Here is a 16,207-nt window from a genome sequence, read left to right as displayed (position 1 = left end):
TTTTCCCCCACCCGTCTTCCGACAAACCCTGCCTCCTGCGTTGTGATTGGCTAGGTGTGTCCTGCTTTCAGTGTTGTGACTGGCTAGCAGCTCCAATTCACGAAGGTCCACCATTGGGTGGCCACAGTCCTACGCATGATATAAGCATGGCTGACCGCTTGCGAGTTTGCGCCCCAAGACCAATCCCAGCGCAGGAGGGTGGTTTTGTCTGAATATGGGTGGGGAAGAAAACAACGCAACTGGCCTGGCGTTTGCCAGCTCAGCGCATGCTTGCTGCCCCGCCCCATCCACCATAGGCAGCTCTAGGCTCCCCTCCAAACAACCTTATTTCAATGCCTCCCTCATACTCCGTTGAGTTGGTTGGGTTACATCGCGAATCTTTTACCAACCAGAAATGATCTGTAAAATTAACATTTTTGCGTTTAGATATGGCTTGTGTTAGTCTGTTTTTCAGAACAGTATCCTTTACTTTTTACGTAGACACACTGCAAAAATGACTGAAGTGGCAGTTATTAGCCTGAGGAGGAGTTTTTGTGTAGTTTGTAAAGCTGACAGCACATAAAACATAACCTTGCAAATCCTAATTCTATGACTGGGCATTTATTTGGCATTAGGCTAGTTCTTTAGGCTCTTTGTGAGTTTTTTATTTATTTATTTACTAGCTACACAAAATGTATAGTCTGTTTTTGTTTGTTTGTTTACAATAATAAAGAACAACAGATAACACAACAACTCATGAGATAAATTAGAACTGTAAATGAGGCTTAGTCTACCTCTTGCCAGTAGAGGGCAGTTTCCAAAAGTTCAATAGCGAAGTTCAGTTCAAGCAGCGCCTGACAGTGATAAGGGAGACTCAACCCATCAAAACTAGACTAGATTTAGATAAATAATTTTTACTGGGTCAGCAGATTTAATCTCACTTTCCAACGGTTGCAAAGAATTCAAAAATAAATGCCACACTATATGCCAAATGGGTCGACATGCAGTTGACTCCAAAATTGTATGTTATCTATTGTTCTGTAAATGATGACACACTTTATTCAGACTATTATTATAGTCATCTATCTATATGACATTTAGTTATGATCTTGTCAGCCTTGAAAATATTGTTATCATTCTATCATATCATTCTATCTATCAATATACTACTATAGCCACCTGTCAAACCTATAATTTGTCTAGAAACAAACAAAAACACTTTTGTGGTCTATAATTGTCTTATACATCATTATAATATATAATGATGTATTAACATCAAAATAGTGATAACATGGTAAAAACAGTTTAGTTCTGCTGAAAATAAACACGTGTGTTTTTAAATCAATATTGGATATGCCATTCACATCTAGAATATACAGAATAAGCCACGTACAGCATATACTTAAATTACAGGATGGCATTTCCTGAGCAAGAGAGCTGTCGTTCTTCAGCACAAAGGAATTCCCCAGACTTTTATTACAATAAAAGTAACGCAAAGACTTTTATTACAATTGTTGTTATTAGTAGTAGTAGTAATAGTATTAGTACCAGCAGCAGTAGAAGTAGTAATGTCAGACATGTAGAAATAATAAATAAAAGAGAACAATAGTTCTAATCATTAACCAGTACATTAGGTACCTATTATTATTATTAATATTATTATTATTAGTTGTTATTGTAGTAGTAGTAGTAGTAGTATTGTGGTTATGGTGGTACATTCATTCATGTATTTACTATCAGTTATGCGATCAACTATCAACTGAAGCCTACCGTTACTGTTTTTAATAAACGGTTTATACACTTAATTACAGACCAATACAAAGAATAATAAACACTATTTTATTACTTTGACCGAACATTGTGCTATGATACGTTTATTTGCATTTTCAGACGTGACTACATTGGTATTACTGAACTGTGGTTATTTAATGCATGAAAGAATGTTATATATATGAAAATGTATGAAAATATATGCATACAATATAATTCACTCAGAAGTACTTGTCTTATTATCACATGACCTAATATTCTGTCTAAACTCTGAAAGTTTAGAAACTACTTTTGGCATAATTCGATGAATTTGGTTGTACATTAATATGAACTTGGCCTTTGCGTGAAACACCGTGCATTTTCGGAAACAGTACAAAATCTCATAAAAAACAGTGTGGGTCTCGCTCACTACCCGCCCTGACAAAATAATGTCTTCTCGTACGGCTCTTTGAAGCCGAAATATCAGATCATTCTTCCGGGTTCTCCGTGGCCGCTCCCATTTTGTCTTCATGTGTTCGAGCCGCTTGCTAAGGTCGCCTCTACGCGAAACAGTGGAGGCGGCGATTAGGTAACTCGCTCTATTCCTCCTCCTTCTTCTTTCACACAACCAAAATGGTGCACACATTCGTCTGTTTCACTGTGAGCCCCGGCGGGTCTTACTCCAGCCCGCTCCGCTCTGCTCCGCTCCCCTCCCCTCCCTGCTTGTTGCTGTTTTGCTGTGCCAACTCGTCAGCTGATCTTACGCCTTCACTTCGCACTGTAGCGAGGAGCGTAACTGCGCGCTAACCCTAACCCACAATTCAACCATATTCCCTAAACATCACCAAGATGCCCATTTTTCACAATCAGCATAAACATATCCGAACGTATTATGTGACTGATATTGTAAATTTTGCCGCAGAATTGCCAGCTGTAAAATCGTGGAAAGTGCCGCTACTCGCTCGAATAGGAATGGAGTTGAAAAATAGTCCTTTGTTTACAGTGCCTTTGCTCCGCGGAAGGAGGCTTTTGGTAGTGCTGTGTGATTCCTACCAGCTGTTTCCCGCCTTGAAAGACATCCGATCAGCTGCAAACACACACACACTCACACATACACGTACATACAGAAGGAGGGAGAGAACGAGAGGGGAGGGAGAGGTAGAGAGAGCGCCACACACTACGAGGGAACCCCATCAGCTGGAAGTAGAGTAACATTACAACTCCTAACATTCAGCTAACGTTACGCTCATATGCACGGAATTGCCGAAATCAGAAGAATATTCCAAATTATTCTACGTAAATGCTCAATTGTTTGCGGAATTCACAGGTGTGTAATAGAAGGTAGCAACTGTTCAAAATAAGGAAACTATTATACGAATCGAGGACTCAAAGCTGGAGAGGAAAGCATGGAGTATTTCATGGTACCAGCTCAGAAGGTGCCCTCTTTGCAACATTTTAGGAAAACGGAGAAAGAAGTCATTGGGGGCTTATGTAGGTATGTATGCACGCTTTTATTTTTCACCTTTAGAAGTACATCATTATAAGCATACCTTTGCTGCTTTATGCTTAGGTCGCCCGCCAAGTAGCCGTAGTGAGGCAACACGCTTGGTCTGATTTGTATGTTATTGTGTACATGGACAAATCCCTTGGAGTGAAACGGGCAATTCCCCAGATAAAACCACGAATCTAACGTGAATGAACGATTTGAGTGTTAGTATAAAACCCATGCAACTGGGGATTATCATTACTTTGCAAATATCTCGGCCAAATCGATCCATTTTGTGTCTAACAAACACAAACCACGTGGTTCCATGCACACCACGCCGCTGATCTGTAGCAAGGCGATTCCATATCAATGGGCGCATTTTGAGCAGCATTTCGTCACGTTTCAGCTTCGTTTTGTGCATAAGGAGCTCTTATGGTGACGAACGGCCGAATAAATCACGTTTTTCAGTAACCTTAAGGTCGAACGGCGCGCCATTGCACACGCTGTTTGCTGGGTTGCGAGAGCGGGCTGAAGTTATTGTGGGCAGTGCGGCCATGCTTGTGGCTTGTGCTACACGGCGGATTTGGCGTCGTCTAATTCTTAGTTCGTCCAATATAGAACTATCACAAGTTGTACGGGCTCAGTTATTTACGGACTAGAAACGGAATGCGTTTTTGAGCTTCATAATACGTCGATGTATTGGCAGGTTTGCGCATTTTCGCCATCTGGACGGAGTCTTTATTCCCGTAGCCCTGCCATGCTGCCGCATGGACAAGCGTAGAGGAAGCACTAGAGTCGCATTGTTGTAATGGCGGAGGCTGGGATCTGTGATTTTCAAACAGTTCAAAGAGTTTTATTTGGCTAGAAAAAAGCTTGTTTTAAACTGGTGATATGGAATTAATTTCAAACCCGAGAGAAACAAAGTGAGTAACGCATTGTTAAATTAATATGCGTTTTAATGAGGGGGTGTGTGTGCTGTGGAAGGCCCGTCAATGCGTCTGCAATCCTTTTTCGAGAGGGAGGCGGAGAGAGCACGCTGGAAAGCCAAGGGCATTCTGGGAAATGTAGTACTCAGATTCGAATAGAGCCGAATAGCTTGTGATTGGAAGGTGAAGTCTGTAGGTCCACGGAAGTACTGGGAAACATACAACAACCTTTTGTGCGATTTAAATGTCGTGTCAAAATAAGATCCCACGTGAATGATCGTTATTGTGACTAGGTAAGCATGCTCAATTCTTGTTCCAAGCAAGAAGTCATTGCTGGGTTTAAGATGTCTGCAATCGTACTTGACTAGATTTGTTTATTACTGACTTCATGTTCACCTAATCTAAATTTTGAAACATTTCGGACTGTAGATTAAGAAAGGTTCTTAGAGATGTAAAGACAGTAAGCAATAAGGAAGTTAAATTAGGTTTGGATTTTCCCTATTCCATAGTATCTTAGGGTGGACAAGGTTTACAGGCAGAATTTTCATAGTACAAATTCCTTATATTGACACAAAATGATTAGAATGAGTGGGTGAAGTTGCGTTGGTTTTTTTTTTTTTTTCTTCATTTTTAACGAGTTTTATAAGTAATATGTAGAAATGCCTTGTCTTTTGTGTTGTAGCACAACGGAACTGGACTTATAAATGCATTGTGATTGTTCTGTGATAAAGTTTCTGGCCATCAAAAATGTTCCACAGTGTTGATGTGGTGCTTCAGACATCCTTATTATGGTCACTGTATGAACCATAATGTCTTTTTCTACAGTTTAGCAAACATCCCCCTCACTCCAGAGACAGCACGGGACCAGGAGCGGCGTATTCGCAGAGAAATCGCCAACAGCAACGAGCGCAGGCGCATGCAAAGTATTAATGCTGGCTTCCAGTCACTTAAAACACTCATACCACATAGCGATGGAGAGAAACTGAGCAAGGTGAGTCGCACTTTTCAGTAGCTATTCTGCAAAATGCGCGTTATCTAAATGTGTCTCTGTTCTGAATAAGAGATTTATATGTAGATATATATATTTTATACCTCAGACCTCTAATTTATATCCCAAACTGTGATAGATGTGATACTGCCTGTTGCACACTTTGGGGCCTCTGTTTTATTCCTGAAATATTTTACAGGTCTTTTAAATATCTCACTTAATTTAAAAAAAAATCGCTGCTGACAGATTTAAAAAATTGTTCTAATTTATCTGCAAGAATTTAAGTTGCATTTCTTTGCCTTTTCGACAAAGAAATGCAACTTAGGACAGTGCTCATGGTTATTGAAACATCATAGACCTTGCAGCTTAAAAGTTATCATAAAGATGTGATTCAGTGTGCTAATGGCGAACTGCATAACAAAAGCATGCAGTCCACAATAATGTGATATATTCTGAACAGACTTGTCTTTCCTGTAAATGAAATTTAAAAAAAAAAGGCTTAGAGGACAAGTTTTTATGAACCAGTGACCAGTAATATGTTACAAATTCCAATTGCCAGTTTCCTCTGGAAAAAGGAAACACAGGACACAGGAAAAAGGAAAATGATTTATGTTTAGAAATCACCCTAAAGTATTGTTTGTCAGGCAATTAGGCTTTCTATTGTTTTTCTCTTATCAAAACATATGCAGTAGCTACTGTCTCTGGCTGTTAGTGTTGGCATCTATCAGTTTACGTATTCCACTTTGATTTCACTGAAATATCTAACTTGCGTTATGCTTCCGATTATCCTTTTCAACTGGAGGATTTGTAATGAACTCTTGCACATTCCCTCTCACCCAGGCTGCCATCTTACAGCAGACAGCTGAATATATCTTCTCTCTGGAGCAGGAGAAGACCCGGCTACTGCAGCAGAACACACAGCTCAAGCGTTTCATCCAGGTGAGCCTTTGGCTAGTTGCACTAGTTGTCCCAATTATCTAAAACTTTCAGTAAAAGAATTCTATGACTTTTTTAAAAAGCATTTGTGGTGATACATGTTGTATAGACATGTCTTTTAATGTCATTGGGATCTGATTTTAAAGATATTTCTTTAAGAAATATAAGCCCACCAAAAAAAATATTTTTGAAGTGTTTTAATTTTTTTCAAAATCTGTAAAATCCTCCTGCTTTAGGAGTTCAGTGGCTCATCCCCAAAAAGGAGGCGTGCTGAAGAGAAAGATGAAGGGATTGGCTCTCCAGATATCCTTGAGGATGAAAAGGTGGAAGATCTGCGACGGGAAATGATTGAACTCCGACAGCAGCTGGAGAAGGAGCGCTCAGTGCGCATGATGCTGGAGGAACAGGTGAGGAACTCTCTTCAGGTTGACTCCATTAAGTAGTAGCACCCTAATCTTATGTTTAAAAGCAAAGTCATTTTCAGAATGTAGCTCTTCAATAAACGTAAGGTGAGGTCTCACAATCTCTACTTCTAACCATTGCTGCAGGAAAAATGTGGTATACAGGGGCTCAGAAGCCATGGAGGAATGATGTATCAGATACTCCAAAGATAGTAACCATATTGTGAAAGCCTTATTGTTGTAATTGTTGGAGAGCAGTAATTGTTGTAATTGGAGAGCGGTCAGCGGTGTGCTACAACTGGATACCTTGATAAACAAAAGTTTGCTTCATGTCAGGCTAAAAAAATGTGCATGGATGTTTGTGGTTTCATGAAAGTGCTAAAAACATTGGTTATTCGTATGGCTTTACTGGTTTCAAATATTATAATAATACATTTTATTTAATATGTCCTTAAGACTACATTGCCAAAATTATGTGAACATCTCATCTAATTAGTTGGCTTGGCTATTTCAGCCGCACTCATTGCTAATCCATAGACAAATATTGGCAGAATGGATGGCACTGAAGATCTCATTGACTTAACATTTCATTGTCATAGATTGCCACCTTTACATCAAGTAAGATTGTCAAATTTTAGCCCAACTTGAGCTACCACGATCAACTCTCTGTTGGAGGCATTTGGAGGACTAATGATTTGCATGAATGATGCAAATATAAAATACTTGCTTGTTTTTGATATTCTAATGTGGTTTAAGAACCAATCAAGTATTTAAGTAGCAGAAATGGTTAAAATGCCCTTCCTATGATGGTTGAGGACCTTTTAGATTTATAAACACTTTGATAATTTGTTAGATGTCCCAGAAATACAATATATCGTTGCTGTTGGAAGGAAACCTTGTATCTCCAAAATGATAACTTTACAGGAAAAGAAAGAACCCTACTTTTTGTTTAATGTAAGTCAATGGAACCAGACTTTTTCAAAATCATTTTGGGCCATTTCTTTACATCCATTCTTAAGAAAATTACACCTAATAAACTGGCAACAGGCATTAAAAAAAAAAATGTCAAAAACTGAAAAAACAACAAAAATGGAAATACAAGGTTTTTCTTCCGAAAGCAGCAATATATTTGTAGTGTGTTATCTTCTGTTTTGTTTTGGGTTCTTTTAATTTTTTTTTTTTTTTAAACTGTCAAGCACATGTGTGACCCTGGAACTGACTGACTGACCTGTTGACCCATCACTCAGATAATCTCTGTATTTGAAGAGCCTAGTTTACATGAACTGTTTGAAGTAACAGGCATGTGTATCACAGAACTGAATAACAAAGTGAAAAACATCAAGTTGTGCACAATTTCTTAGTACAATAGCAGTCAAAAACAAATCCTCACATGCACTGTGTTATACACTAATGTTCAGAGTTCTGTATATTTGCTTAAAGTAGGATATCCCAATATAACAGTGAATTTGGAACACACTTCATTATGTGAAATTTAGAGATGATTTAAACCCTTTTAAATTTTGTGAGGCTACATTGAGGAAAAATTTGCAGAAGAATTGACCCACTATAGATGGTTTGTGGACAGTGAAGAATGTGTGGAAAGAAGTTAAGTCATTTCAAAAACTTTACTAAAGTATGACAAAGCAGTAAGAGATTGCCTTCTAGATTAGAGGAAATTGAAAATGCTGATAAACACTATAAACTGTTGGTATGTGTTTCCTAATTGGCCTGTGCTTTTTAGTGTCAGTGATTGTTATTAGAAAAAAAATCAGTTAATTTTTTCTTTTTTTTGTAGGCCCTCCTAGACTTCAAGGAGACCTCAGTAGTTTTGTAGTACTTAAGTAGAGTCTTGGTCTAAAGATCGCAAATTACTAGTTCTGCCTTGTCTTGGTCTTAACATCATTTTGACTCTGTCTTGTCTTGGTTTTGACTCATTGTTCTCGAGACCAGCTGAGTACAATGGCTCTGTATGAAGTGGGTGGAAATTGAACGTTTTTTTCTATCATTGAGTATCAACAAAACCTTCAAACAGAATAAAACCTTTCTCTATATGTTTAAGTAAAACCTGTTCAATGCCGGTTTACATAATGGCCTAACAAGATATTATGTTTGTTGATGTTCAGCATTTCCAAATTTCAAACATCCCCTGTGAGCAAATCAGAATATTATTACTGCTATACTTTTTTTGTATTCAGTTGACTTCAGCTGGTAACTACTGAATAAGTTTTTCATATTCAGGTCTTGGTCCTCACCTGCAGTTGCATGTAGTGGTACTGACTACAACACTAAACCTGATACTGCTTTTTCAGACTTTTATTTTACATTTTAATTAATATTTAATTAATTGAAATTCATTTGAATTGACTTAATGAACTGTTTTGCATTATCCAGTTGGAATATTCACTGATTGTTGAAGTTTTCCTCTTTTTTTTTTTCTTATAACCCTACATTTTGTACAGTGTCCTTGAGTGTCGAGAAAGGCGCTTTAAAATTAAATTTATTATTATTATTATTATTATTATTATTATCAATGTATGACTGTATACAGTCTACATACATATATATACAGTACTGTGCAAAAGTCAGAGACCGCCCTTCATTTATTTAACTTCCAGTAAAAAAATGGCAAGTAGGTACAAGAATTCATTTTTCAGGAGACATTTCTGAGGTCATAAGGATATGCAAGGAAGGGGAAAGTCAAAGGAAAATAAATGTGGGGAAGAACAGGAGTTTCCAAGAGTAGAGTTCAAATAAATTACTAAAAAATTATATGGGACATGAGTCACCTAACAACTGACACTGTCTGATTAATTTTGGATAAGAGAATATCAGGCTCCAGTCTTGGAATCTGAAACAGTCAACATTTGTTTTTGTCCATCCTTCTGCTGTGAGAAGACACCTCCACTCTATCTGAATGGATGCATAGCTGTTAAGAAGCTTTTATTGAGAAAAGGAAGTATGTTAGTGTGTTCTGTGTTTTCTTGAACTAGACTTTCATGCTAAAGGGATAAAGAATTTATGAAGTTATGAAAGACATCAGATAATATGCAATATTCAAAGAAATGTGTTAACTTTAGAGAGACAAGGAGTACTGGTAGGATCGCCGTGCTACCATGCACTGGAAGTACACAAAGTAATTTTGTGTTTGTGTGTGACAGATTCGTTCCTTGGATGCGCATCTATATCCAGAGAAGCTAAAGGTGATTGCTCAGCAGGTTCAGGAGCAGCACGTGCAGACGCAGACTCTGCTCCGACTGCAGCAGCAGCAGGAACAGCTGGAGAGAGAGACCACCCCTGCCCGCAGCCCACAGGTCAGACCCACACAAAAAAACACTTCACCCTTCCCTTTACGCATATTCACTGTAGGGGTGATCAGTCACTAATAATATTGAAGTTTATAGAAATTTGAGGGTGCAGAGGGTTCTTTACATATGTAGCTAACTATTACATTAGTGACTGCACACCAACCATACAGGGCTGGGCTCAAACCTGTAGCTGTCATGCTGAGAGTGCAGACCACACTGCCACTGTGCTGCCCAAGTTAACTGCCACGGTTAACTAAATAGTAAACTGCTAACTAACATTATGCATTATGCTAAGTCTCATTGAAACATAAGCCTGTCCCTGGAAAACCTGGTGCACATTTAGTGAACTGGAGTTTTTTGAACACCATTCACACCCTCCTATCCCAAACACAGCTATTGATTAAGCCAAACCATATAGTGTTTTATCTCCTATTCCCAAATCTTTGGGGATATCTTCCCAAAGATTTGAAGCAGGTTCCTATGTAAGCTGGTTTTCATCACACACTCTATACTCTACTCATACACAGCAAATTATTTTTATTCTCATTTTCTGCAGTTAAATTGTGGAGTAAAAATTGTAAATATGTAATTACCATTGTTGCAACCAAGGCAATCTGCTACAGATTTTTTGAAAATTGTGTTATTTATGGAACATGTTGATTTCTATGGGCTGTCGTAATCACTTTGACCTGCTAAGGGACAACATAAGGCAACCTATACAGATAGAATAAAAATGGTGAATAGAGGTTTTAGAATCACTTTCATTTATTGGGTGTGTGTACATGTACATAGGTCATTCTTCAATTGGAGTAGGAAACCATGTCACAAAGGGGCAGGGCTTAAAGAGATGCTTATAATATTAGGCACAACTTCAAGTCTGTATGTACGTTTACATAGTTGACCTAAGATTAAATAAAACATTCCCCTTATGATTTCATGGATTTTTTTAAAATCATGTTTCTTAGTTGCTGTACATATGTAAAACAGCTTGTCTAAATTTCAACATTTGAGAAACCATTTTTAATATAAAACACTATAAACTTTTAAAAGTTTAGCTTAGGAGATCGTATAAAACAGATTCAGGTTTACTATATACATCAATAACATTGTACTGCAATAATACATAAGTATTCTTTTTAAAACACACATTTGTCACAGAAGTTTTGGTCACTGGTGTTATCAGAACACTTATGTAAAATTTTAATAGTATTTTGAACTCTATTAAACTGCTTTCTTAGATCAATGGTCATCAGAGAGGAAACAACTCAAGGCATAAGAAGTAAAGTTCATATTTGCTTATTATATTTCATGAATTTATAAATAATTTTGTTTATCAGGGAGCACATAATTTCTATGCGTTACTGGTGTTATGTACTTAAATAGATGGGTAATTGAAAATTTGTTGAAGTAGTTCCTTTATATCATTAATTTTATAGAGCTCCACAAGGTCCCCTGGTCACTCATGGGTCATGCCAATTAACAAAATCCTGTTTTAATCAGATTGTCACTGGTGTTACACTGTATTCAGGTAACACCAATGATACATAGTGACACTAGTGACTAATGTTAATGTCATGATCGAAACAGTTGAAAAACTAGAAAAAAAATTGGGAATTGTAATCTTTATCAATATTTAATCCTGTTAGTGCTTATTTTGTCATTTTGATACCCTGCCTGTGTGACAATGGCCAAACATAGTACAGGAGAGAAGCTATATAGGCAACCTACAGGTTCGGGGTAAAGCTCCTTACTTGGTAAAAAAAAAACACAAGAGATGTACACTTCTTAGTCCTGAGGCAAGACAGTTGAAAACCAAATAATATTTTGTTATGAAACATGTCCTCTGCTGCCTACTATGTAACATAATAGATGAATTCACAGGGAACACAAAACATTGAATGTCCAGTAGAGTGGACATTTGGACTTGGAAACATGAAATGCAAGATATTTGGAACATATAAACATTAACATGTTTATAATCACTAACATAAGACGCAAAGCAAGCATTGGACGTTTACTGTACTGCATGGAAAAAGTTTCGGAACTTTTGGAACAATCTTTTCCTACATGAACAGCTACTAAAATATTAAATACTTGTCACCGGAGTTATGAACTTGCTATGATAAGGTGTTCTTTTTGATGAAATATTGACTGTATTAAGATTCATGCAATATATTATATATATTGCATGAAATACCCTGCATTTTCTCTCAGTAGTTCAATTTCCATGTTTATTATACTACAGTTTAATCACTCACTCACTCACACACTCAAACTATTAGGTCTAGCACTGACCATTGACAAAGAAGGCATGGCAAGGCTTCCACTAGAGGGTGGTAGAATAGAAATGAGGAAGAAACTGCTTCTTTAGTTTTATGGCGGTTAAGCTCTTGTGAAATCTTGTGAAAGCCTTTCTTTTAGTTTTTTATGGAATTAGATGCATTCTTTATAATGTGTAGTGTACTTTATGTCTGAAGTAATTTCTGTCCCTATGCATTTCATCCTTCAGGTGTTTTCCCCAGCAACACCCCCTGCCCCAACCCACCACACCACTGTTATTGTGCCAGCCCCTACATTGCCTCCCCCTCCCCATCATGTCACGGTTGTAACCATGGGCCCAGCCTCAGTTATCAACACAGCATCCACATCACGACAGAACCTGGACACCATTGTGCAGGTAAAGTAACTCAATCATTTGCCAAACCATGACATTTTCATTCAGAATATTTAATAGCCAGAAAGGGACAACTAATATTGAAATTAAAGCAGACGATTGCCAAACATTTCCAGAATGACCAACAGTGAGGCATCATCTCACAATTAAACTCTCTTTAACAAGTAAGGAATGATTAGAAGAGTTAGTTTGTTCTTATTTTCTTTGTTGTCTGCTTCTCCAGGCCATCCAGCACATTGAAGGCACACAGGAGAAGATGGGTGTGCCCGAAGAAGAACAGCGTCGAGCAGTCATTGTCACCCCAGGTCGCATCCTTACTGACACGCCAGACTCAGACACTGCATCTGACAATGAAGGGTCTGAGGACTGTTAACTGCCCCAAGTCCTCCCCATTTTTTGTGATGGGGCAAAGAATAGACTCTCTCTGGCTCTCTTTTTCATATAAACATACAGAACCAATAGGATAGTGCTGACAGACCTGAAAGGGTTCAGTCAAGGGTTCATTGAACAAAATGGTTTAAAGAAGACTGAATAATGATTCTCTCTCTCTCTCTCTCTCTCTCTCTCTCTCTCTCTCTCTCTCTCTCTCTCTCTCTCTCTCTCTCTCTCTCTCTCTCTCTCTCTCTCTCTCTCTCTCTCTCTCTCTCTCTCTCTCTCTCTCTCTCTCTCTCTCTCTCTCTCTCTCTCTCCATAGTCATGGGGTACACTAGACTTCATCTACTCAGACTTTGAGTTGCATTCAGAGCATTGTCTTTGTTCCTAATGCACACTCATATTTTAGTCCAAGATATAATTGAAACACCACAAATGGAATTAGCCTCTGACAACACTCGTACAGGTCTTTTGTCTTCTGCTTCCCCTCAAATCACCACTCTTCCTGTGGAGGGGACAGTCTCTGATTCAGGCCTTATTATCTCTGTCCCATCACTACCCCTAAAACTGGAGTAACCGACCTGACCCCTTTCCCCCACACCCACCAAAATACTTTCTTTCAATTGAACGTGACCTTAGCAAACCCCCTCCATTTTTCTTTCTGTCCTAGGGAGGCTTTTTATTTGTTTGTTTTTTAGAAAGCACCACTGTGAGCATACCTGACTTAGGAGCCAAATGTACCAGTCCCTTGGCTTTGACTCTTTAGAGGAAATGACCCCTTTTGCACAAATGCAACCCCTACTTTTCTCATCAGATATTGGTTTGAGGTTCCTCAAGTCCCTAAATCTGCAGTCGCTCTAAAGGAGGGCCAAAGATCGTCATTGATGTGCACTTTGTAAATAAAGCAAAGCCTATTAGTGGATTACTAGAGGGAGCTTGACATTTGCTCTTACCATTGCTCATGCTCAGCTGGGCTGGGTTCATGGGACACACAGCTCATCATTGAATTCGTAGCTCTGTTTTTTGGGTCTCCTAATATTGGCCTAATCTTTTGTCTAGTTTATGTCTCAAAATTAAATAAGCTAACCAGCAGGTACTTGCACCTGCAAAAAGATGTTTGTTCTGTGTGCTTCGTCTAGAAACACACAAGGGCCTTTCTTGTTTTCAGAAAGTGTGGTAATAGCACTAGCAGATTTGGCTTGGACCACCAGCATGCAGCTCCCTTGGCAGTGGTTTGCTCAAGTAGTTCTTGTATCTGTCCCCACTGATGGGGCCTTGCTGTATTTTTTTTTTTTTTTTTTTTTTTTTTTTCTTCCTGTCATAATTAGCTGACTTTATGTGGCCTATGCTGTTAATTGCTGTGCTGATCTTCAGTAGGCCTTTTCGAATCCTGCACAATTACTCTATGCACTCAGCAGTTTGCTGTGTTTGCCTGAATGTTTTGTTTTTCCTTTTCCCCCCTCGGTTTCTGTGTGTAGTGACGCAGATAATTTTGTGGCTTTTTGCTCCTCCTTTGTGGAGCTGTGCAGAAGCATTGGCTCTCTACCACTCTCTCTACTGGAAGGAGCAGTCAGGGACTGCATTAAATCTTGCCCAGGTGTGCAGATAGAGGCAGTGGTTTGCCTTAACCTAGCTTCAGTATACAGAGGGGCACAGAGTTTAGCCTTAAACCCAGCCCTCGAGTTAGCATTTAAGTGATACTAGAATTAAGCAGTCTGAGCTCTTGTCCTTTTCCTACAAATGCATGCTTGGTAGGCCTTGGGAGCACTCAAATATTTTCTCTAATCTTCTCTGCTCCATCCCATGCGTCTTCACATCTCATTAACCACATGATGTGAACGTGGGAGGCAATTCTAAACATTCCAGAAAGTTATACCAACATATTTTATATGTTACATATGTTACATTTCTCCTGGCTTCACTCAAACTTGCAAATGCCAATTTTGAATAGATTTTCAAGCGGATACATGACAAATCCATGAAAAAAAAGAAAGTATCGCTCATCCCCTGCTCCAGTGTTACAGGGAATTCTTTGCTGCTGGACAGATCGTTTGTCTTGAAGGATCTATTAAATACTGTCGGCATGCTGGCTGTCTCTGGACCCTCAGACAGGACACCTTTGCGGGCTGGTTAGATTGGGCCATGGAGACTGGTGGATTTTTTTTCCTCCTTTTTTTTTTTTTAATTTTTTTATCTGGATTTGGCCCCCCCCCCCAACGGTTTTTGTGTATCCATCAAAGCTCAGAAAGCGGTCAGATCTTAGCATTTCCTCTACCAAAGCCACAGGGTGTCTCAAATTTGTCTTTTTGTATTTCTTCTTGCAAAGATCTGCAGAGGACTGCATCAGACAGATGTGTGTGTGTGTGTGAGGGTTTAGCCAACAGTGTTTAATGATTATGATTCTGAAGCACTTAACTCTATTATGAGGATCATGTCTTGGTTTTTAAAGGACATCTCTTCAGTTGAAGCTCTTTTCGCTAAGTCCATACCACAAACTGTGGAACCCTACAGAGTCTGTCCCAGTGCATCTTGTCCTCTGTATGTCTCCGTCTCATGTCCCTCTTATCTTCATCTGTCTCATCCTTTTTTTTTTTTTTTTTTTTTTTTGTTTGTTTGTTTGTTTGTTTTGGGAGCACTCTATCCCATCTGCTTGTTGAGAAGCTATTATATTTTGTTCTCATTTTTTAAGAAAAAAACTGGGGAAAAGAGGCTTGTGCCTTTGTAAAGACAGAATAATAAAGTTTGTACTTTGTTTTTTACAAGTTATTGTTGCTGTGAGTGGTTATTTCATTCTGACGTGTGACAAAGTGTGGATATTTGACTATATCCATACTTTGTCACATACTTTGCGACTGCTATATACCATTGTACAGCTTGTGCTTGAAATATATAATTTCCCCAAATTGTTGTAGATAGGCTGGATGTACTCATCAGTGCTAGGCAGTGGGTATGAATCTCAGTAACATAAATTTGCATTCCATTCCACCTAGTCCACAAGTAGAAAATTTATATTCTCCACTTATGGATCACTGGCCGTCAGTTCAAATCAAATCAAATTTATTTGTATAACACCTTTTACAACTGATGTCACAAAGCAGCTTCACAGAATTCCACTAAAGACAAAGTTTTGACACAAATGTAAAAACCCCCAGGTGAGCAAAACGGGAGTGAGTGGCAAAGGAAAAACTCCCTCAGAGCTGAGGAAGAAACCTTGGGAGGAACCGAGGCTCACAAGAGGGGACCTATCCTCCTTTGTTCAAACTACCTACAAAATTATTATACTACTAGTATTGATATATTATTATAATGTATTTTGAACAAATCTCTTCATTCAGAATGCTGGACGATGTTATCACAGAGATGAGAAATAACATTAATAAACATTTGATTC

The 16,207-nt window shown here is 38.5% G+C and overlaps 1 protein-coding gene across 2 annotated transcripts; it reads left to right on the top strand.

The window, feature by feature from the left end:
* Positions 1-2,646: 2,646 nt before the first annotated feature.
* Positions 2,647-15,580, top strand: tfap4 (transcription factor AP-4 (activating enhancer binding protein 4)). 2 transcript variants are annotated; one of them, XM_017717042.2, is made up of 7 exons: positions 2,647-3,223; positions 4,966-5,131; positions 5,969-6,067; positions 6,301-6,471; positions 9,624-9,776; positions 12,280-12,447; positions 12,668-15,580. In XM_017717042.2, the coding sequence occupies exons 1-7, from the start codon at positions 3,135-3,137 to the stop codon at positions 12,815-12,817; spliced, it is 996 nt and encodes a 331-aa protein (XP_017572531.1). In that variant the 5' UTR covers positions 2,647-3,134; the 3' UTR covers positions 12,818-15,580. The 2 variants fall into 2 exon arrangements, with proteins under 2 accessions (XP_017572531.1, XP_017572533.1); XM_017717044.2 differs by lacking the exon at positions 2,647-3,223 and adding an exon at positions 3,559-4,433.
* The last annotated feature ends 627 nt before the right edge of the window (positions 15,581-16,207 follow it).

Source organism: Pygocentrus nattereri, chromosome 14 (assembly GCF_015220715.1).
Source record: "Pygocentrus nattereri isolate fPygNat1 chromosome 14, fPygNat1.pri, whole genome shotgun sequence".
Lineage (NCBI taxonomy): Eukaryota > Metazoa > Chordata > Actinopteri > Characiformes > Serrasalmidae > Pygocentrus > Pygocentrus nattereri.
Note: the sequence above shows the minus strand (reverse complement) of the source record. Positions and strands in the feature narration are given on the sequence as shown.

Coding starts and splice junctions, on each gene's coding strand:
- tfap4 (XM_017717042.2), top strand. CDS start 3,135: ATGGAGTATTTCATGGTACCAGCTCAGAAGGTGCCCTCTTTGCAACAT. Junction 3,224..4,965: donor GTCATTGGGGGCTTATGTAG/GTATGTATGCAC, acceptor CTTTTTCTACAG/TTTAGCAAACATCCCCCTCA. Junction 9,777..12,279: donor CCCCTGCCCGCAGCCCACAG/GTCAGACCCACA, acceptor TTCATCCTTCAG/GTGTTTTCCCCAGCAACACC.